Source organism: Echiichthys vipera (genome assembly GCF_963691815.1).
Source record: "Echiichthys vipera genome assembly, chromosome: 11".
NCBI classification, from domain to species: domain Eukaryota; kingdom Metazoa; phylum Chordata; class Actinopteri; order Perciformes; family Trachinidae; genus Echiichthys; species Echiichthys vipera.
Window position 1 is genome coordinate 9,835,425 of NC_139836.1, and position 24,307 is coordinate 9,859,731.

Here is a 24,307-nt window from a genome sequence, read left to right on the forward strand (position 1 = left end):
TCTAATTTCTCCGATTTTTCTGACACAACATGAATGAAGCGCAAATGCCCCATCTTGCTATCTATCTTCAAAATGTAATGTGTTCTTCCTTAGCCCATGCTACACCATTCCACCTAGTTTCATGAAAATCAGGACAGTTGTTTTCCCTAATCCTGCCTACAAACAGACTTTTTCAGTGGGTAATAATTAGCTCCAACAAAATAAAATGTCCTAATTGTAATGTTGAAATAAATGTTTATACCAACGTATATGAAACATGTAGGTACATTGTATCACAAACAGTAGGACAACAACAGCTTTAGATCTTCTCGACCCACCAGCTTGATGAGATTGAGCTTGATGAGATTGAGCTTGATGTTGATCATCTGTCCATGCATGAAGGGAACTGTTGTTGGATGCACTGCACTGTAGCTGTAACCCAATTCTTGTTGTAACATGTTCATTTTACATTTAGCCAAATTTGTTTACAACCTCAATTTTAGTGCTCATTATTATACAATAACTAAAACAAGGCCGCTGACTCAGTCTTAATTGACTAAAATCCTAGCAAGGCAGGTGTAATTTGATGCTCACCGAAACCTTCATTCTGAAACTTCAAGTGTTTCAAGTTTAATGACACACAAACTGTTGTGTTGAACCAGTTTTACAAATCTCCAATTTGCATCTCATTACTGTTTATGACCTACTTGAATGTGAACACCTGCAAGTTAGGAACAAATTGTACAATAATAAACAATACATTGTAGTCAGTGAACCACAGTGACTTAATGTAAGAGCTTAGCAGGGTGAGGAGGACAGCCTCAACAAACCTGCTCTGTTGTATCAGTAGCTTGTAGGGCAAGTTGCAGATGCTTGTAAATACACTATGGCTCTGTGAAAGGTACAACAGCTGTAGCTGCATGCCGCGCGGCTCAGCTCTAGTTTTATGCAAATTTTGAATATTGGTATCTGCCTTAAAAGGCCAGTGTCGTGTCCATGCTCACAAAAGTTTAGATAAATACAAATTGACTATTTTTATTTGTATAGCACCATTGGATGCCTGTAGAGAAAGATCTCTTTCCACTGGAATTATACTTAATAACCCAACGTTTTTACATTAAAAAACTGTTGATGTACAAGACAATTGCAAACCTCACACAGTCAAAAATATGCAACATTGAAGACCGTTTGAACGTTTGAAGACCTGAAGTGATGAATGAATGTTATATCCATATAACAGTCATCACTTCACAAGAGATTATGCATAGTTTCCAACTCTGTCATGCACCAAAGCTCTGTACTTTTCCTAGGAGAGGTTAGTTAGGACCCTTTTGAAGTTGGATGTGTGTCGGGGCAGTCAAAGAGCACCATTGAGATGGATACTATCAGCATCTCCACAGCTCGCCCCACTGTCACCTCTTTCGTTTTTAATTTACTGTGCATGTCAGAGTAAACACCTCTGCCACTTCCCTCTCAGGTTTCATTCATCAAAAGCTCTCCAGTAATGTGTAGCCATTGTGTCTGCCACACAGCTTTCTAGTAAACCACTTTATAAAAGACAGCTGATGTGTGGACCACAAGTGGGATATAGCCTAAGATGTGTTTTTGTCTGTGGGTGTTTGAATGTGTGTGAGTGAGCTTGCTGTATGGTTGCGTTGGGTTACATGGGGGGCTTTCGTGACAGTGAGTGTGAAGCCTATTCGTATAATCTCAGCAGGCGGACGGCTGCGAGATGTGATTGCATTCTTGTATCGCTGGCTTTGTTTATAGGTGCGTTTTCAATGATCCCACCGTGTGAATACAGCCCGTGTAAATCCCTGGCTATAGGGCCTCTGTGATTGTACAAAGGCCTGCGGATTAAGCAGGAAGCCTGTGGCAGTGCCAATCAGAGGAAGGGGTGGATGTAGCATGGGATCAGTTTGACCTGTACAAAGACAACTTTGATTTCAAACACGTGCCTCTGTCCACGGCTACTGGGAGCAGAGGACAATGCTGCCACGGTGACACTAACAATGACCGCGGCGCATTGTCCTCTGCTCCCAGTAGCCGTGGAAACCCTGTGTGTGCGTAAACTTCAGACCTCACTGTTCTCTGGTTCATCGCTGTGGGAACACTTGACACACAGCCACAAATCCCACCTCCCATGCAATGAAAACACTATCAGATCATTCTGTCATGGGCTAAGTTTATCAACGCACTTCACACATTGTCTCGCACAGGTTGTCCTTGAATTCCTCGAGTTCCTGCTCCTGTTTCTGTTGAGTCCTGCCTGGCCCTCTCTGTCTTGAATAGGGTCTCTATGTTTGGATTTGAAGGCTGTAATCAATCTGCTATTTCCGCCAAGCAGCTGACACTTAGGCCCTTTTGTTTTTGCACAGTAGAGCGGGGGATTTCAGTGAGCCGCAGTAAAAACGCGGACTAACATTGCGCAATTAAGTGTTCTATCCTCCTCTCATCTTCCCCTGTCATGTTTTGATGCCGCCCACTTTTCCTCCTCCTCTTGATATTTCCCTTTTCTTGCCTTAGACAGTCCGAGGGAGATAGTATTTCACCTCAGTGAAGAAAGGATAGGATAAACAACAGCAGGTTGGCCCCTGAGGCTAGACACCTCTCTACACCTTCACACATCCCGTCTCCTTATACGCTCACTCCCCTTACTTCTGAAGGCTGTTTCACACAGTGACAATAGATATGTTACACAAGACTGAAAACCACACACACACAATCTTCTCTTTGATTTTAAGATGTTCATTCTTGGATATGATACATATAGAAGCGAAAGCACAAGCTGAGGATAAACTTGACATAATTGCAAATGCAAACTCCCAGTCTAACTCCACAGGGGAAAGTCCAGGCACTGAGATGAGCCAAGCTCTGCCACTGGCACTCTTGGGTCTACATACTTCTCAGTAAACATAACCAGAATTGCTACATGCTGAATAATGTTAAAGCTAGCCAATCAGAGGGAAGTACGAATATGTGTTGCGGTAGCCTGGGTGTTGAGCAATCTCTCCCACAGCCCTCACCTGGCTAATGCTGGATTTCAATTGTGATGACTGCTTCCCTCTGGTATGCTTTTCTGGCTGCTCTCCTCTTCTCATCGCTAACAAGATGCAAAATTTATTGCATTTAATCACATCAGTACATATTACAGCATGCTCGTAAAGACAGATGACTTACTGGTTAGTAGTTCCTGAAGAAAGATTGCACTTAGCTGAGCACATTCGTGTATTATTTCTCTCTTGGATTCATCCCGCATTATGGGTTTTTTCAAGTAGTCAATGTCAGGGCACAGCAGAAAAACGCTTGTTTTCTCTAATTTCCCAAGTCCGCACTTTGCAGTGCGCCAGCTGCAGGCCCACCTGGCTTTTAAACACACCTATGTTTAATTAAGAGGGACTTAATAGACTTAATTCAACTCTTTACCACTTGCGCCTTACTCTGTACCCAGATTATGCGCCGACTAGCAAAGATAAATTTGGACATGCTCTAAATGCTTTTGCTCCATGCTCTTAAGACCATGCGCTATAAATTATCCAAATAGAGTTTACAGTGTTTGTGAGGTTGTACGCTGTAGGCTTATGTCGGCATGCTGATGTTTGGCAGGTAATATTTACCATGTTCAGCATCTTAGTTTAACATGTTAGGATGCTAACCACTGTTAGCAATGAACAAGCACTTAAAGCATTCAACTTTGCAAGTATTTGGCCATAAACCAGTATTGGTCAAAGTAAGAGTTTGAGCTGATGATGGTGTTTACAATTCATCCTGAGGGAGACAAGAATATCTATAGACCCTTTCAAAGAAGTAAACATAAACATTCGGAATCTGTCCTAGATTATTTCCTGTTGCAGTGTATGTGAATGACATCAGCTGAAAGGAAGTTAACAAGGACCAAGGCTGTTGCCTAGCAATGGAATTCCATTGAAAATGTCTATACCAAACATCATGGCAATCCATTTAGTAGTTGTTTGCAGCTAGCATGGCTAAAAAGTGTTTAATCAAGTAAATGGTCACTTAGCTTTTAAGTGTTATTTTAAAAAATGCTCATCCAGTGCAGTAATGAGAACTGTTCACACTTCTCACAAACAATGTATGCGCAGCTGTTGCTTTGTATCCAGTCAGATCGTGGAACCCCAGGTTACTGTGAGCAGCTCTCGTTGCTTGTATGATAGAAGCTCATAATTCGATTAAAATGTGGTCGCCAAGTGCAAACCAGCTGTGTCCTGACTCTGTTTCCTTGCAGCAGATATTTAGTCATTGTTGACAGATGTGCTCAAAGCCTTTACATCCAGCCAGTCTGTTTTCATTGGAAGGTAGGCAGCACAACTGCAGACAGATAGCATCTCTGCTCCTGTGATGTTGTGGAGCTCTCCACTCATCGAGCGCCAACCAGTGGCAGCGTGGCCGCACCCTGTACTTCCTTATGAAAATAAACAGATCTTTTTGGTTACACTTACACATAATTCATCTGCCCGTGTTTTCTTTACAGAGACTATTCTGGGCACTTAAAAGTGATGTGGTTAATACTTGTCTTATCACTGTTAAGTTTCCACACCGCCCAAGTAGAAGTAATGATGGTAAGCACAAAGTTTAATGTTTGCATGATGTTTCACCCAATTACAACCACCTTTATTACGTATGTCTTTTTTGTCTTTGTACATTTTGATCAGTAAGTGGTTGAAACATTGTCAACTGAAGTAAAATTACCCAGTTTCTTACTTGCCAGTGAGAGAGAGTATTATATATTCATTATCTTAGTAATTACCCGATAATTGTGTCGATCAATTTGCACTACATCTCAACTGTTTTTTCCATTTTTTTTTTACCCTGGTGTTGTAATCTGTGTCGACATGCTGTGCCTGATCCCAATCAGGACTCTGAGACAGAAAGAGTGAGAGCTTCTGAAAAGAACAGTAGCCCACCACCAAATTATGCCCTGTTAAAAAATCCATTCACACATACCAGACACATCAGTGCACACACGCACATTTGCAGATTCCATCTACCATCAGCACCACCATGTCAGACAACACTGTCAGATGACCTTTGTACACGCTGATCCTTCATATAAAAAGGTATTTATGTCACTCTGTGGTGTTTGACAGAGTACCAGCAGATTAAAGCAGCCTTGCGGTGAAAAGGCTTTGATCAGCTCTCTCGTATCCTCTCCAAACCCACAGCGTCATGCTGACTTACAGATCCCGAAGCTGAAACCGCTCTTTGTTTCCCCTCCACCTGCCCACTGGTCCAAGTCAGTGTATTAATTAGTGGGTAAAGGAATAAGGTGAAGCAGCTTATCTCTGCTGATGTTGCTTAATGAGAAATCGTACTAAAGAAGGTTGAGTGTTGGCGTTTTTTTCAGTCCTTTTGGTATCTCACTGTTAGTGACCCAGAGGAAAGGTGGTGTGACTGAAAGCTGCGGCCAAATTTCTCTTCAAAATTTACCCCCCACCTACGCAAAACTTCACTACTTAACTTCTGAACTGTAGTCAGTCATGACTGGAAAACCAAAAACTGTTGCTATCAGGATTTTTGTGTTTGTGCCCAACTGTCATAGAACCAGGGTCATGGATCAGGGCACACAGACACATGCAGAATACAGTCTGTAGATTGACGTACATAATGTGGAACCAAAGTAACATGCGTGAATTCAGACTGAACATTCAGCTGTACACCATAAGCATACGAGTCGACATATATAGTTCTGTTTTCCATTTCTGGAGTCCGCTTGAAACTTATGTTCAGTGTTCGTGAACTCTTCTTTTATGGCCTCTTGTGATCTGTTGCCTTTTGGGAGATTGTTCCACACAGTGAACTAATACAGAAGAGTTCCAAATGTTCCTTATTTTCAGCAAGACGATTAACTCTGTCTTTTACACTTGCACAGCTGTCTGTTCAATATAAATGAAAAGAAACATCTACTTATGCCAAACTTGCACCAAACCATGACTCCTAAACCAAGGTAGGAACCTAGTTAGTTGCTTGTAATTCTACCTATTCGTTTGTTCATATTTATTCCAAGTTTTCAGAAAGGCTCAAATTGTTAGATTATTCCTCCTGGATCTTAGGATTTAATGAATGTACAAGTACTGTATCAACTGAAAGTAATAAGGTTCTTTGACCTTATATTGCAGTGAATATCCTGGCTTTGCTTCTTTCCCTTACAAGTTATTCTGCGCTCAGTCCAGTGAATTCCACTGATACTCAAGTCTACCTGCATTATAACGATGAGGCAAAGAGAGGACAGAGGTGATCTCTTCAAAGAGGGTCAAACATTCAAATTGCTGGTCGAACTGGGCGGGTGGATTAAGTGACGTTGGTGAGGCGCCCTTGTGTAAGACACTCGATCCTCAACTGTCTCAAGAGACTCAAGTGCTCAAAAGACGGCTACACTAAGAGGGGCGTGGGGATAACGGCACACACTCTCAGACCATCCTCGCTCAAAAGTTGCTACTATTATATTATTGATAACACTTGTTCAACCCATAACTGCAAGAAGTCGACATTAAAGGGTTACAAAAATTGTTGGATACATTTCTTGTTTTTATTGAGTCATTCATTTGCATTTTCACCCAATTTTTTTCTTGGATAATTTTGTCAACTGTGCTTTTAAAAAGAAGATCTTGTCTATTACCAATTGTGGTGGGCATTGCCTTCTTGCAGCAGGAAACACAGCAATGTTTTGGGTGTGGGGATAGAAAATCTGTGAAAATCTGTAAAACTGGAAACGATGAAACCTGTAGACACCTTATACACAACGGATCAACATAACAATATTGTGTCTCCACAGGTATGCCATCATGTGTGGAATTATGGCAGAATATGACACAGTACAGAACAAGATAAAGAACGGATACATTTTTAAGGTAAGTTGTCTAAAAACTTACAGTGATCATATGTTGTGCTGGACTAGCATGTTTTTTAAATAACCATGGCACTTCAACAAAAACCTTTATTTTGTGAAAAAAATTAATTTGCAAAATGGCAAGCTGCTCTAAGGTGACTAAAATCCTTAGACAGCAGGTTTTTCCAGATGACGGCCAAAGGGATGACCCTCTCAGCCATCAGAGAGAGGCTGGGTGTTGACAGTCATGATTCCAGAATATTGAAACTTTACAAGGACACAGATTAATTAAAGTCCCTCAAAAAGGTCGTCCACGTAAAACAAGTGCACGAGAGGACAGCATTATATGAAGATTCTCAATGGGGAAATGGTTCAACACTGCAGCTGGAGTTGCTCGACCTTTCAGTGCAGAACAGAGCAAGGATCCGTCTCTGTACACATTTGTCTTGCCGTTTAAGACAATTTTGTCTGAAAACCCACTCTGCAGTGACTAAACCTCTCATCAGCAGAAAGAATAAAAATGCTAGACTCTCCTTTGCTGAGGAGCATGTTGTGTGGACAAAGGAAAACTAGTCCCCAGTGACTTCAGTGATGAGAGTGTGTTCCATTTATTTGTGTCTGCGGGGCAACATTATGTTGGGCGTAGGTCTGGGGAAAGACTGAACCCAAAGTGTGTAAAGAAGTCAGTTAAATTTGGAGGAGGAAGTGTCATGGTTTGGGGGATGTTTTCTGCAGCAGGAGTTGGGCCTCTTGTACAGCTACGTGGAAGGGTGAATGCAAATGTGTGTTTCAACCTCCTTCGGTAACATTCAACACATTCACTGCAATTGTCTCCCAATCAGCTGCAATTTTCATGCAAGGCAATTACCCCTACCACACTACAAAACAGGTTAAGCAGTTCCTTGAAGCTAAGAACATTGAAATAATTAAATGGCCAGCCCAGAGTCCACATCTAAACTCCTTGGCAACAAAGTGATGGCTAAGAAACCCACTACAGTTAGTGAACTGTGGAAGAGACTGAAGAAGAATGGACCAAGATCAAACCAGAGCAGAGTGAGAAACTAGTGATGTCCTGTGGGCGCAGATGTGCTGAAGTCATTCAAAGCTGTGGCCTCTACACATCCTATTCATTTTTGAATCCTATAGAAGAAATCTTTTAAATCTTCTCTTCGGACACAATGTTTACTTTTCTATGTACTTTACTCACTGTTTTTTTTTTTGGTTTTTTTTTTGAAATAAAGGTTTTTGTAGAAGTGGCTTGATTATTTTTAAAAAACGAGTTAGTAGCTAGTACAGCAGTGGTATAGCCACAGCGGATCTATCAAATTCTGGGAAAAAATACAATATTTCAGAATAAATCAAGAATTAAACCTTTGATTTCCAGTGTATATGTTGAGCATTGCTTCTCCCATGTACTCAGAGTAGAGGGGGAATGGCTACTCATATCTCTTAAGCCAGCAGGCCACTCCTACAACCATTCGGTTGCATAAGACAGAGCGTGGACAAACAGCACGTAGCATTTTATCTTCTGTCAGCAGCTTCCCCCAAACATTGTGTACCTGCAAAACTCTTGACAGGTGAAAGGGAAAGCCATAAAGGGCTGGAGAGGGAAGTTATGAAAAAAAGAAAACAAAAAAAAACCTGAATCAGAGAGAGGGAGTATGGAAAAGAACGAGGGAGGGTGCGTGAGAGCCAGGAGTGTGTGGTCGCTCTGCGAGATCGCGTGTGTGAGAGGTGTTTGTGAAATACTTGTGGGTTGGTGAAGCAGGACAGATCAGGTCAGAACAGAAGGTAGTGGAAATAGCATCCATGTCATGAATCAACAGTGAAAATCTTCTGTCTGTCTGTGCGTCTGCCTCCCTTCCCAGGATCATCTGGATAAAGCCATTGAGCTGAAGCCACAAGACCCCATGTCCTACTACCTGCTGGGCCGCTGGTGCTACGCCGTATGTGACCCTCCCGACACATCGCGCAACACATATATCTCTTCCATCTATCCTAACGTACACAAAAAGTGAATTTATGAAGGCTGACATGTCTGCGTGGCCTCCCTCCTCCCTTTGCTAACCCACCCAAGGTTTCCCCTCATTCATTCCCACTGTTTAGGTTTCTCTGCGATATTCACAGAAAGCGCCACGGGAGGTTAACACCAGCCATTGTTAGCATTAATATATATATATATATATTATTTTCATCCTGTTTCTATGCTGCTCAGGTTCTTTCAGAGCAGTCAGTTGTTTCTATGATGATTTATTATATCTTGTCTGTCAATCATTACTGGTATTTTTGAAAATGATTTGTGATGATGAATTATTGTCATTGCGTATAACGTTTTCTGCTGCTGTTGAGTGTTGGTGTTGTTTCATAAGCTATTTATCCCGTAACTCTGTGGCAGTTGTCAAACTAACTGCCTAAAAAGGAAGGAAGCTATTACAGAGATTGCTCTGATTACATTATACTCACCTACACTGCTGGAAACAGAGGACGGAGAGACTGTGCACATGTGGAATAGTAACACCTGATATTTTTAGGGATTGAGTTTTATGGTCTGTCTGCGGGGCGTTCATGTTCAACAATGATCTACTGTTTGTATTCATCAGCGGTTCTGTTTGAAAGGTCCTGTGATGACGCCAGAGCTACGCTACACCTGCAATTAGCTGTTGCTCTGATGAATGGTGCGAGGCAGGAATATTACATGTTTGACCCAGGCTTCTCGCTGGCCATTATCAACGTCTGCAAAAAATGTCAGTAGAAAAGTATCGTTGTCCAGGGCACCTGTGCTCATGGAAATACTGGAAAAGTCACAGTCAGGAAAGTGCGTTTTTTTCTGGCCTCGAATGGTTAAAAAGAATTGAGATGCAACCAAAACAGCTAGGAAATTCATGGAACCGAATACCCACAGAAGTCATTAACTTTTTTTTCCATTAACTGCTAAAGCACTTCATTTCACTGTTGGTTGCTCACAGATGTAATTACGTGGAATGGACAAAAAGGAAAAACCTCTACATAAATATATATCTCCAATAGATTGCCACAATATGCCTGACAAGACCCTATGAGAAATTAATATAGTTAACACATTTTTTGTGGAATTTCCCCTTGATAATGAAGGGGAATGTTGATCCTGTTAGAAGTTTTAAAGACGATGATGATGATGATGGCGTTAACAATTATGTCTTAAAGAGTAATTTTACATCCGCTGAAAGTCTTGTTTTTGCTCACCTCCAGTTGTTAAACTTAACTTGGTTAAGCTTCAGTTATGTACGGTTGTACTCCAGGATCACTTTGACTTCCCTGTTGGGTGTGCTTACAGGTGCAACAAAGCACATTTCTCACCACACCAAGCATGTGAAACAGGCTTGGAACTTTGAACCAGAGAGGGCAGTGACACATTGCTTTTTGGCCTAGTGTTACAGTAATTTAATTTCAGACTAATGTGCAGAATTGTCTTTTGACTTGAGCTGTTTGATTATCTTGCAGGTGGCTCAGTTGTCATGGATCGAGAGGAAAGTTGCTGCAACATTATTTGGAGAACCACCAAGTGCAACAGTTGAAGATGCACTGAAAAGTTTTCTTAAGGTACTGGGATTCATTCTGCCTTTTCCTTTTTTTTGTTGAACTCCTTTAGGTGTAAGTATGCTACAACGTGTCATCCACGTCTGAAAAGTGTTAATAGCTGTTTCACCTCATATTAAAAATGTGGTGTGGAAAGCCTGCCATCATAGAGAGGGGTGAGACCCCAAGGTAATCATGGTGTTGCTGTCTTTAATACACACAAGTGATGGAAGTAGCTGTTTGGAAAATAAATCTTGTTCTCACAATATGTTTTCTCACCTCCGCACACCTGGACTAACTTGCATAAAGTGGTTTCAGAAAGTTACAAAAATTGTCGGACTTAGCTGCCCAATTCGGATGTTGGAAAGTTCTCGAGGGAGGGGCTTTCAGGTGCTGTCTGACAGTGTGATAAGCACTCTGTTTGAAGCATACTTGTGCCTTTAGAAATGTTTCCCATTCAGTCTGTGTGCCAGTTGTATTAACAAAGTTAACTCGAAAAATATTACTCAAAAATAGGGACTGATTTTCATACGACCTGAGGCCCTGATTATTAAAACATGCAACGTTACAATGTTTGTGTAGCGCTCACTTGCAACTTGCCTCCAGGACACTCCTGTACCCAGTTTTCAAAGAGCAAAGGCTCCGTATTTAGAAAGGCTTAATCTGTGTTCCCACATTTCAAATGTTTATGTAATAGAGAAATGGATTTTGCTCCTGGCCAATATTCCTGTTCATGTCTCTTCCTAGTTTTGTGTGTATCTCACCCATCAGTTTGATTTAAGTGGTCCCTGTTACAACATGCCGATTGTGACCTGGAGGAGAGCCTCAGGTGAGGCTGCTGAGCAAGGTTATACAGGTCCTCTAACCTGTGTTTATCTCTACCTGACTAACTGAAGGAGAGATGTTTAGGCTGTATGAGCTGCAAGGGAACGAGGCAAGAGGATCAGTCAAGCAAAAGGTTGACACACGCCTTTCTAATGATACAGACTGTACGTAAAGATGGACGAGGCGTCTCCACTTCCTCGCACTGTACAGAAGTGAAGCCAAAATATTCCGTATACGAGCGCTGCCATGTTATAATTTTGCAGGCGGAGTCTGCGCAGCACTGATGGGGCAGCGGAGCAGCGGCATCAAAGTCCCACCCATACACCCGGCCAGCCAACCACAGTTGTCAATCACGTTGACGTGATCTTGAGCGTTTACAAAGTTTGCCGTCTGGAATCCAAGATAGGTCACAGAGTCAAAACAACTTCCATAGAAAGACTGTAGCGTGAACATCTGATGCTGTGGATGCATGTTAGGATGCATGTGTATCAGTTGTTAACAAATGGCAATAGACCTTTAGAAATGGAGCCAGTCAATTCACTAGTCACTGTTCAGCACGAGCAAGGGATCCGTTATTTTGCCCAACCGTGCTTGTACTCTTTTGTCGTGACCAGCACCACAGTAATCTTAAAAGTCATTACAAATAATCCTGAAAGTCAATGCAAATTAGCGTTTAGTAGCTTATTTTTCAGAAAAATCAAAAAGCTGCCCTTTTCACCCCTAACCAGCTTACATGCCTGTGTACAGAATAGTGGTGTACGCATTATGAACAGGGGTGAATTGTTTTTAAAAAATGAACTTTTTTTTAAATTCAGGTTGAGGAGATCCAGCCAGGATATTCCAAACTCAACTATGTGTATCTAGCTAAGGTCAGTACCAGAAACCTTCAGTGTTTGTTCTGGGATTACGCTGCACTGTTCAGTGGGATCTACTGAGACTAAATAATGCATTGAGGGTTTTTTGTTTCTTTTCTCTGGCAGTGCTACAGAGACCTGGGGCAGAGGGAGAAGGCTAGAAAGATGTGTGAAGCGGCTTCTTCAATGAATGCTGCGTCCAAAGAGGTAGACCTCATCACTGTACTATTGGAATCCTGTATTAATTTCCATCTCACAAGGTTACTCTATCTAGATAATGCACTGTTGAATATAATTTCATTTGACTGGATTTTTTTTGGTCAGGAACAAGAGGCACAAAAGGAGCTGGACTTACTCTGCCCAGCACTCGGAGTGTGAGGACAACCCGCACATAGCACATTTTCTTGGAAATGTATTTCCCCTGTGCTTCGGGCTGTGTGTGTATGTGAGTGTGTGTATTAAGAGGCCATTGTGGTAATTCACTCTGTGAGTGGAGGGAAGTGTGCTGTGGCATTATATCATCAATTGGAGCAATAGGCTGCCACAGTCCGATGTAGTTTTAAATCAGATTTGTATTCTAATGATGTTTTGTGTTTTTAATAGTGGAAAACAAATTATTCACACATGGTTGTACCAAATCTGTGAGACGATTAGTTTTCCCGCTCTCAAATAATCAAGTCTACGGGGAGGGTTTTTGTTCATTTTGATTCATATGTTGTAGTTAATTCAGTGTGATAGTGTATATTAATCGATTCCCAGTTGCTCTGTGTGTACAGCAGTGCGTAGCAGACACTCTGATTGCTCTGATAGCGAAAGTCACTCCTGTGTGTCTCAAGGATACTAAGTTTCCTAGACAACAAAGACCTGTTGCTTTTTGGAAAGTGACCCACAGGACTTGCTGTTCCTTCCTGTTGCTGTTCTGTTTTTTTGTTGTGTCTCCCACCACACATTCAAGTGGCAATAACAAAAGCACATCAGACAATGGCGCGCACCCAAACAAAGATCTTTGAATGCTGTGACCACTGGACGACCTCTTGCCCTCTTCACTCTGCCTTCACTCAGACCGGCATTAGTGCTCGCTGGCTACATCTACATGCAGACTTTGTGCAATAATGGGATCACGCCGTTTACACACACACACACACACACACACACACACACACACACACACACACACACACACACAGACACACACACACACACACACACACACACACACACACACACACACACACACAGACACACACACACACACACACACACACACACACACACACACACACACAGGTGATTATGTTCTGGTTTTGGTGTCTTTTCTTTTGTTAACTTTGGCGTCTGTCCATTGAATACAGTCATTATTCAGTTACCGTCTGCTACTCAGCTCCTGTGACAGTCACTCTGCAGGAAGTCAATTGATCGAACAGGATAATAAAACTCTGATTTTTTTAGTGCTCATATTAACGGGTTATATGAAGCATCCGTGCATGTGTTTTTGAGGCAAAACTCTCTTTTTAATCCAGAGTTAGGGAGGTTTTCTCTTCCTGGGGGACTTCCTGAATCCTTTGATTTTGCACATGTTCATTTTTGAACATTTACATGGAGCTCTGACTGCCTTACATTTTATTGGTCTGATATTGTTTTTAAATCTGTGTAATCTAAAGTCATTTTTATTGAGACATCTGTGTTTTTAGTAACTTTTCCAATGTCAGAGAAAGTGAAGAGGCATCCCAAGTGCCACCACGTGATCTTGGTATGCCAAGAAGAAAAAATGGTTTAATGTTTATAAAAGGCTCCTATTACTCTGTCTGCATTTCTACAACCGCTAATTATCCCACGTACGGTTCGATTAAGGGCTTGCTCAGGTTTCAAGTAATGTAAAAAAGAAAAACTCTGGTTAAGTACATGTGGGCCACAATTTGTCATCCATAAAGTGACCAAAGGTGGTCATCAGAAGATCAAGTAACATATTTAGATTAAAGTGTTTAAAAATGCCCTCGCTGGTGTGCATGTAAATGGAGTCATTCACTGAGAAAGTGGAGGGCAAGTTGTGGGTTTTTGTCATCTGTGTTTGTTTCTGGAACAAATTTTGGACCAATGGACCATTATAGTTAATGAACAAAGCAGAGAGTGCAGACTCATCGCTTTGGTGTGATTTGATGGTGCATACTGTATACAACTGCATTCAAGGTTAGGTAATGCAACTAAAACACGACCTGATCCACCTGTAATCTTTAAATGTTTTATTTTATTACTGTATCATGCACTCATTACCTTACACTTGATCATTTGATAAGCTTGATACATTATGCATATTGTATGAAACCATGGGACTTTAGTTTTGTTTACTGTGGAGATTTGTTTTGGCAGGGCCTTTGGGTTAAGAGTTTGATTCATTTAAACGTACTGTATGTTTTTAAAGCTACATTTATTGTGAAATTTACAAAAATAATAGTTTTTGTCACTATGTCTTTTTCTATCGGCACTACGAATGTATTTAATTTTGTTTGAATGCCAAAGCAAGTACAATATTCCTCAAATCTCATACACTACATAGAGATTGTAAGGTACGGTGTCGTAGGCAGTGTGCAATGAACGATTAATGAAACTGTAATCTATTATTAAATCTGTGCAATCTTGGTTCGAGCTGTCAGTTTTGTCACTCGTCTTGCTTGTTTAAGAGCGTCTTTGTGTGCTTTTTGTTTTATTGCAGTTTATGAGGAATAAACTCTCGCAATAAGTTTTCTAATCTCTAAATGTATGGTGATTTCTTTTGTTCCTAATCTACATTGATCTTAATCCAAAATCAAGTAAAAATGTAACAAGCAGGCTCCTGCATGACTATCAATGTTTGTGGAGTTTTAAGGCATCCCTTCCCTTTTCCACAGACTGTACATTTTGTGCCAGGGCAATTGGGAATTTGTTACTGGATCAGATTCAGGCCACCCGTCTAGTCATGTTTCAGCCTATGTTAGAAGCTCTCTAAATGAGCACAGGTGTTTGTTTATACAGTCACCTTTCCTTGACTGATTTGCCTCCTGTGCACTTCATATAAAGGCCGTAGTTGAAACAGCTGCAGAATTCACTTAATAGTTTTTTTTCTTAAATATCAAGGAAACTTTTGATGTTTTATATGTATTCACAGGCATCCTATAGTATGTCTCTGTGTGTGATTGCATCTAATCTTTACGTCTGTACATACTGGCCTAAAAGACAGGAGCACGTGTTGCATAAGAATTCACTAGTGTCCTCAGCAGTGCAAACACTTAATGTGTGCAGTTCCTCCCCTAGAGCCAGATTGAAGGCTTATTTCCACATTTTGGGAAACTCCTTCTTTCTCATTCACTCTCTGACAGAGAGTTTGAAGTGAAGATCGACGGGGAAACAGCTAGCCTGGCTGTCCGAATGTAAAAAAAATAATCCGTCAACCAGCATCTCTAGAGCACACTAATTTAAACACATCTTGTTTGTTTAATTTGTGCAAAAACAGAAGTGTAGAAAAACCTGGTTTCATTGGAGGTTATGTGCTGGACTGAGCTGGGAAACTGTAATTCTTACACTCTTTGTATGGATTAAAAACATATAACAAGGGAAATAGTGAGCTTTAGAGGCGCTACTAAGACCATTTTAAATTCAAACCCAACTATGCTGAGCTAGTTGTTTCCAGCTTTTATGCATGACATAACCAAGTGCTGGCTGTAGCCTTATTATTTACCATCTAAGGGTGTTTTCGTATTAGGGCACACTTTATTCGTACCTCTCTCTCCACTCCCTCGCCGCTCAGCTCTCACATTAATGATCTAATGTTTTTCCTTACACTTGTGTCACCATGACATTTGTCAATGTAGTTGCTACAGTGTGGAAAAGAACGGCAATCGCAGGATCCCAGGCCCATACAACATTCGCCCTTCGCCCTCAACCCTCTCTCTTGCCATCCTACTTTAACACCCATGGCCGAGCAGTTCAGACTTTCGGAGGAGACCGGCGACGTTGAGAAATGCCTTTGGAACTCTGCTCACCCACTACTCGCGTTAAATAGTGATCCACTTCCGTGCTTTGGTACAGTTGGTTTTCACACCTGATGCGAACCATACCCGAATACCCATGAACTGTCCTCAACTCACCTCAAAAAAACGGTGCCCAGTGTTTACATTAATCATAGGAACTGCAGTTTTAGGTCAAGTGAATTTGGATCGACAGGCCCGGATCCCTGATGTGAAAGCCTCCTAACTCTTCACCAGGAAGTAAATAAGCATATTTCCCAGAACTAACTAATTGTTCCTTTAACCCTCTAAAAGGCTGCAGTCTTTCTGAACCACCAGTTTCTCCCACTGGCTTAGCATTTTTACATAGGCCTATTGACTGAAATAATAAAGGCATTAAAACTAGACTTTAACTCTGAGCTTCTCAGTGAGAAGATCAAGATTATATAATACACCCCTTTCATTTCGGTTTATAACGTGCTTTAGCGCTGCATGCTTTTTAGGATCACCACAAAAGGAAAACTGCAATTAATCAAATTACCACAAATGAATTAGCTCACAGTAAACCTGAAGCCCCTGGGGCCATTTTCAGTTGCCTGCGTCTCTACATCGTGTCCTGATTTCCCTCGTCTGCTCCGGTCCTGATGTGAACTCAACCCCTGCAGGAGGGGTCGTCTTGACCCCAACTGGCCTGCTTACGATTCAGCTAAGATAACAGTGACATCCGGCCCACGCTGACGTTTCAGCTCTATTGTTTCTTCATTCCTGAGCTCCTATCAGTCGGTCTCAACAGGCAGTGACCTCTCTGAACGCCACATCTGTACGATCTCATTCAGATCTCTATATATCCCTCCATTCACAGCCTAAGCTCAGCTATGTCAAAGTTACACAATTTACAGTCTACAGCAGAAGGATCTTTTTGTGCTCCATGTGCACAGGTTTTATCCTCAGCCAATGCAGGATACAAGCTTAAATAGAGACGTTCACGTTAATCTTGTTAATGCAGTCTTGACAGGTGTAAGCTGTAATGACATAGGATGTGTCTTACCACTTCTTCAGGAGATATTTCACCTTTCTCAGCAGGTTTATCCCACTGCAGCCCTGCTTACTCATACAAGGCACCTGCTTTACAGTGCAAGACATGACATTTCTCCTGTCATCTTTTTTTAATCAGCACATAACTCAGGTTTTCTTTTTGTTTCATTTCCATACTTTGCAGAATATCACAGTCCTGCGGTTGCGCTGTATATTGGGGATATTTGCCTCCTTCTGCAGCTTCCTGTAATGCAAGGAGGGAAACACAACAAAAGCATCCCCAAAGGCTCATATTGTCTGCTATTATAACTCAAGTCATTATCCACTGATATTACGCATGACATTGTCAGTGTCTCTGGGGCTCATTTATGTTTGATGATCTGTCAGCTCACTTTGACACCAGAGAGGTGCAAAAGCAAACTTAGTGTTTTCCTCCCGATTAGTAAGATTACGCTTGAAACGTTGCCACACATGACTTCACTGGCGCTACTTAGTCTTCAGATTAAATTAAAAAAAAAACAGATAAACGGAGCAGGTAGAGAGCCTAATCAGTAATCATGTAGTATCTGAATTTGTCACGCACTCCGAAAACTCGCCCAGCCGGCTGGCTGCAAGCCTCTCGCTGATCAAGTACAGGATGTTCTGTCAGGGTGAGATAAGACGCTGTGTGGGGAAAGGGATCTCCCAAACACTTCCCTTTTGTTCCCACCTGATCTGTGCCAACATTTCATTAGAGGTTCACAGTAAGACCCTATGACATGTTATGTTAATCAGCATCAAGTACGGAGCCACATTGGTGTCAAATGTTACCTTGAATTCTTGGGGAAAAAAAAACGTGTTTTGCCTCGTATTCGTCCACGGTAACGATGAATTTAAATTCAATTCATCTTCTGTTTTTGCATTATTTGTTCACAGTGCGGGTACGGGAGAAAAGCACATTTTTTTCAAGGTAACATTTCACGCCTTGTGACTCCGTACTTGATGTTGATTAAACAAACTGTGTCACCGTGAAGGTGAAGTACTCCTTTAACCTAGAAAACTACATCAGTGAGAAACAAAAGAATAGTTAAAGTGTCTTTTTTATTGTGAAACTGTACAATACCATTCAAAACAACTTGCAATCAAGCGGGTTGAAGAAATACTCTGAAGAGCGACATCACAGCTACGGTTACAGTATGTAGCCAAAAGCTTACATTGCTAAATCACACTCATCTACCGTACATAAGAAGCATGGGAGGTAAAGACACCGCACAGTTTTGGATTTCAGTTGTTTCTTGACCCTGCAAGGAACAGATCAACTTTGAGCAAATGTACTATAAGTTTTAATTTATTATTTTGTGACCAAAGCAATTAAGAAGTGACACTTTGATGTTACCTCTCTGCAGTGTACACCACAGTTACACCACAGTACTGTATGTAATGCGTGATATACAGTACTCTATTACATGACATGTGACCCACGGCACTCTTCTGCAAGATGTCATTTCAACAGCGGCTTCACTCATATTTCCAGTTACACTTTGACAAAACCACTAAGTGGAAGTTAACATTTTATTACTGGGCTCACTGAGGAAAAAGGGGACATTGTTGATGCAACGTTGTTCTTATCTTACCAACAATTTCACAAAGATTTTTGCTTTTAGTTCTAGAGGAGATGGTGGACTGTCATATTTGAATGATCTTTAGAAAGGTGTACGTCATATAGAATGAGATCTTTTATCACTGCCAATGATCTTCAGAGAGTTAGTCATGCTTTTATCACTTCTCATCAGGACTATTGTCATGCCAAGTGTACACACCTTGGCCCAAATGTGATTACATGGCTTCAGGGTGTCCAAAACACGGCCGTCAGACGTTTTTTAGAATGTATTTTCAAATGTTTAGTCTGGACTTAAGGCCCTGCATGGTATGGCACCAAGTTAGCCTGAGGTCCTCTGATAAGGCCTTATTAGCTACTCCCCAGTCAAGTCTGAAGACCGAGCATCACAGGATGTTTGCTGTTAGGGCTGAGGAACTTTCGTTGTCGTCTCTCAAGACTCACTTTTACCCTTTGGCTTTTTTCTAATTGTTTTATCTTTTATTTGTACTTTAAACCATTATATAATATTATATTATATTCCTTGACTGTTAAAGGTGCTACATAAATAAAGCTATTATTATCATTAACATATACCAGGTGTGTTAACACTTGCTTACAGTCACCTGTTATTTCAAACATGAGTGTGAACGACATTATACCACAATGCTTCAGCAGAAAGCCAACAAATACTCAAATCCAAAATTTGACAGTCAGTGCATTAGTCTCTCATGCTGTGGCAGCAATTAGATGAGTCTACAAGGAATGAAATAATGATTGTGTCCCAACCATAATTCTGACGGCATGGATGTGTCTGAAAATTAAAAAAAAAAAACATGAAGAAGAAACATTTTGGTTACTGGCATCTGGAGCAATTAAATGACAGGGTTACACGTTTTTTCCATAGAGCAGCATTCTACAATATTCAAACTTAAACACAAACCTTTTGAGTAACAAAAAAGAGAAATAAATGACTAAATAACACTGATCTAATATTAGTCTTGTCATTCTTGCATTGGACAGCAGTTCACAGACCCAGGCAGTATTGCAGCAGGTCTGTTAGGTGTACCCTTACGCTCCTTTGCCTTTCAAACAACATCTACAGTAGATTTCAGAAAATATCAGATGACTTTTTAAAGCCTTCTAGTTAAAATAGTGTTTGACATTTCATAGGCCTTATTCCTGAGTAACTAAGCTTTTATTCTATGTATGAAAAACTACATGTTAGTACTGAACATTTTAGTTTAGTTTAAAATATGCTAAAGGCTTGATGCACTCCATGAGCGTATTCGTCTGTTCATGCAGAATCGGTCACAAGTTTGACTATATAGGTTTACCTTTAAACATCACATATATGTTTTGACAGGTTGGCCATGAGCGATGGTTTGAAACGCTCATGAAGAAGAAAAACAACCAAAAGGGCGGACAAATTAAGGGCATTCCTGAAAAGAAGGAGATATTTTTTTTAATCCGACAGCAAAATATTAACAGATAGCATGACGACACTATGACATCTATGTACGCGTGATGGTTTCTACTTTTCAATCAGTTCTTGCAGTAATGGCATTCACTCTACAATCAAAGTGTGATACAGCACTTAGTCAGGCTTGTGACTCCTGTAAGTGTTGCCTGTGCTAAGGTCTACTGAGGCTGATCTCCAGTGATGTGCAGCAGACTGCAGTCCTCCACCTTGATGTGTGACGTCTCATAAGACTGATCCCAGCTGGTTGTGTGTGACTCCTGTCCCGGCACTATAATACTTAAAAATGAGTCAGTGATAAGAATTAAGCCTGAGATTTAAGCTTATAAATATGGTTTTCAGCCCACAAACGTGAACAATAGTCTTTTATATTTCAGCCTTCATTTGTTTTGCTTATTACATTTTTCATTTATTTTGTTGATTATGAGTTTGATGAGGGCTCGCCCTTGACACCTTCAGGGACGGTCTCCCTGGTTGCCGCTTCCAGCAGCCTCATGTCATCGCGCAGAGTCACTGCTATGGAGAAGGCATGCGGTTTCAAAGTCAGACCATAGTCGTAGTCCAGTTTGACCGGCCTGGCTGGGTCCTCAGTGATGTGGCACTGGTGGGCGATCAGGGCCGTGAAGAGGAACAGCTGCAGCTTGGACAGCTCCTCGCCGATGCACCGCCGCTTGCCCATGGAGAAGATGAGCACGCTGCTGGTCAGGTCCTTGTTCAGCGCTCCGTTCTGGTTCAGGAAACGCTGGGGGTCAAAGGTCTCTGGATGGGACCACAGGGCCGAGTCGTGGTTGATGGACCACTGGTTGACAAAGACGACCGTGTCCTTTGGTACGGTGTAGCCCATGATGGAGGTGTCCACAGTGGTGGAGTGGGGGATGGTGAGCGGCACGAAACTGGTGTAGCGCAATACCTCGTAGATGAAGGCCATGATGTAAGGCAGCTGGAGCTGGTCCTCGATGGAGGGCAGCTTAGTGCGGTCCACCACCTTGTCCACCTCCTGCTGGAGACGTAGCTGCATCTCAGGATACCTACATTCACAGGACCAGGCCTAAGTTTTAGAAGGCAAACTTGACGATGATAATAGTATAATAATAGTAGAAAGCTGTAGCTGATACTAAGTGACACTGATTAACCGCAGACAGAATATGAAGCACTTTATACAATGTTAGGGCCAAAGTCTTGTATCTTTTTATAGGTCATCATTTCATGTCTTGATAATGATGTATATCACAATATGTTTTTTGGTAATTCAATATATAAATAGTCTATATGAACTAACAACATGAATATTTTTGTATATGCGTGATAGACATTCTAATATAATTTTGATGAAATACATCATATCGCTGAACTCTGTTTTAGAAAAGCACAACATAAGTTACTATTCCTTTATAAACAGGACTAGGTTACATACTAATATATAGCTGGACCGTGGATGGTCATTGTGCTTAATTGTGCTCACACTGTTACAGTGATAGTCAGAGTGGGTTTCTATAATGTGAATTCCTGAATTATGTATTGCTCATCTGCAGTGGTCCCAGTAATATTAGTTTAATGTGTACTGAAGTACCGCGTCATTTGACATGGCGAAGCTATGTTTGAGCCAAATAAATGAAGACTGAATAAATCTCCTAAAGTGTTATTAGGAAGACATCATCCAGATTCGCTGCGTCCACCAAAAAATAATGTCTCAAGGCATTGTGTTACAGCAGCCTACTGATCAAAGCACCGTGACAGTGATGGGATTAAACAATCAGGCAACATGAGAAAATGAACTCATGTCACAGGTGTCCACTTGTGTACAATCTGCCAACGGTCTTGCTACTGAGTGAAAGTGCTGACTGGACACTTTCACTGGTGTGCAGTTTCAGCTCTTTATGTTGAGCTGCCAGTACCTGCCTGTGCCCCAGCTCCCCCACCGGGCTGTTACATAACACAAACGCCTCTCGACTTCCTCAAGTCTGTGCAGCTTTAGCAGCAGCATGAGGACCGACTCTGATTTATCGTCTGCCAGTATAATTTATAGTGTCTTTTTTATGGATCCAACAGGTAATAGGAATAGGAAATGTTGCTTACTTGACAAGTATGATGATGATCCACTGCAGGGCAGTTGAAAGTGTGTCTTGACTTGCTCCAAATATATCCCCCATAGTGGGGGCCACGTAGTCCTTCCCTGATGAAAGCCCTGATTTATCTTTTAGTTGGTCCATCGCCAGTATAAAAGCATCTGTCATGTCTCTGATGATGTCTGACTGGAAGGATTTTCTGTGTTCAATAACTTTATCTCTGATGAACATGCTGAACTCCATGTTGAGCTTCTTGAAGTTGTCAAATATGGTTTTGATGGGGTTGGGGAAGTACTGGAGCCAAGGCATCACGTCCACGATGCTCCCTGCCCCCACTGTTTGGGTGAACTGGTCATTCCTGCCCACCACCTGCCGAAACTCCTCGTCATCATAGGAGTACCTTTTCCCAAAGCACACCGCGCTCATTATGTTGGCTGTGGACACCACCAGATATGTCATGGGCTGGAAATATGTGTGCTCCTTCGTTTTCTGCACAAACAGCTGCAGCAGTTCTTTGACCTCGCAGAGGATGTGGTGCTCAAATGTCTTTTTGGTGTGCGGGTTCCCGGTGGAGAACATCCGAACAGTGGACTGAGCCACTTTGCGGTGCATCTTCCACCAGTCCGTGATGGTGCCAAACGCGAGGCTGTCTCCGCCTGAGATGTACTGGAAGGAGGTGAAGTCCGGTCTGCCGGCAAAGTCCAGTCCCTGCTTGACCAGAGCCTGTTTGATGGAGTCTCCGTTCAGCACCACCACAGTCCGAGAGCCGAGTTTAATCTGGAAGATGTTGCCGTATTTCTTCGCCATGCGCGCAAAATACAGGTGCGGTGCCTTGCCAAGTTGCGGAGCGTTCCCGATGACCGGCCAGGCGAGCGGACCGGGAGGGCAGGCGGCCGACAGCTGCCGGAGCCAGCGCCACAGGTGGAGGGTGAACAGCAGAGCCACACATGCCAGTAACAGAGCTCTTGGGTTTGCCGGGTTAACCCCCACCGATGTACAATCCATGATGGGGATCCTGCAGGGGGATATGATATGATATGATATGATATGATATGAATATTAAACGCACATAATTATGAAGGTTTAAAATGTATGGTCCAGCTGGTGCAGGCTTGTGGTATTAAAAGTTGAAAAGAAATCCTGTTGAATCAGGTGATGAAATACCTGCTTATGTCCTTGGTTCATCGAAAAAATACCAGCCTTTACGATTGATCCAAAAATATTTAATGCTGTTTCTGTTTCCACTTCAACTCCGTTCATCCGTGAACAGGATGGGAAGATTACATTTTAGCCTTAAAATAAATAGCTAATTAAAAAAAATTAAAAATCATTTTCCAACAGATCCACCATCTAGAACACCAGCGTGATGAAGCCAGTCAGGTGTGAAGCCTGTTGTGCATCCACATACAGAGAATGAGAGCAGCGCGCGCGCGTGTGTATGTGTGCGCGCGTGCGTGTTTGTTTGCTTGCTTGCGCGTGGGCTTGTGCGTGTGTGCGTGCGTGAGCCCCCTCTCTGTCTGCAGCCTGCCCATGCTTTGAAGCTCCACCGCCCCAAGTGAAGTAATTTATCCCCAAACAGCGCAGCATCACGGCCCGTCAGCGTCGGTGTGTTACTGTGGGCAGGTTTGTTGCAAAGGGTGTCACCCCACCCTCCCGACATCACCTCCTCCTCCATCCACCTCTCTCTCTCTCTCTCTCTCTCTGTCTCTCTCTCTCTCTCTCTCTCTCTCTCTCTGTCTCTCTCTCTCTCTCTCTGTCTGTCTGTCTGTCTGTCTGTCTGTCTCTCTCTCTCACACACCAAATACACACACACACACACACACACACACACACACACACACACACACACAGGCAACAGATTTTTTTTGTCCGACTTGTAAACGGGAGCATTTAAAGTAGAGAAACACAAAGTTAACTGCAGTGATGAGATAACTGTTTTAAGTATAAGAATAATGCAGGCTAAAGTATTATGCAAGCGCCGTTATACGTGCAGATCTAACAATACAAATCAAACAGTAACACCAATAATAGTAAGTACAAACTTATTCGTGTTATTTGTTATTTTATTATTATTCCGATTATTGGAGGGGATTGTTATTGGTGGTTTTAA

General features: G+C 41.9%; 2 protein-coding genes across 3 annotated transcripts in view; one reads left to right on the forward strand and one right to left on the reverse strand.

Moving 5' to 3' along the window:
• Positions 1-13,288, forward strand: part of rmdn2 (regulator of microtubule dynamics 2) — a 33,439-nt gene extending 20,151 nt beyond the window's left edge. The window contains exons 6-11 of the mRNA XM_083922668.1: positions 6,773-6,848; positions 8,695-8,772; positions 10,307-10,405; positions 12,022-12,075; positions 12,187-12,267; positions 12,385-13,288. Of these exons, the coding sequence (XP_083778794.1) occupies positions 6,773-6,848; positions 8,695-8,772; positions 10,307-10,405; positions 12,022-12,075; positions 12,187-12,267; positions 12,385-12,438 (442 nt within the window). The 3' untranslated portion in view covers positions 12,439-13,288. The remainder of the gene's footprint in view (positions 1-6,772; positions 6,849-8,694; positions 8,773-10,306; positions 10,406-12,021; positions 12,076-12,186; positions 12,268-12,384) is intronic.
• Positions 13,289-18,210: 4,922 nt separating this feature from the next.
• cyp1b1 (cytochrome P450, family 1, subfamily B, polypeptide 1) lies at positions 18,211-23,723 on the reverse strand. Of its 2 annotated transcripts, XR_014593402.1 has the most exons (4): positions 23,362-23,723; positions 22,208-23,212; positions 19,989-21,159; positions 18,211-19,465 (listed from the first exon to the last, which is right to left on the reverse strand). XR_014593402.1 is itself a non-coding variant. In XM_083922980.1 (3 exons), exons 2-3 carry the CDS (start codon positions 23,200-23,202, stop codon positions 20,553-20,555), a joined length of 1,602 nt encoding a protein of 533 aa, XP_083779106.1. In that variant the 5' UTR covers positions 23,203-23,212; positions 23,362-23,723; the 3' UTR covers positions 18,211-20,552. The 2 variants fall into 2 exon arrangements, 1 of the variants encoding a protein (XP_083779106.1); XM_083922980.1 differs by having other exon boundaries at positions 18,211-21,159.
• Between the last annotated feature and the right edge of the window lie 584 nt (positions 23,724-24,307).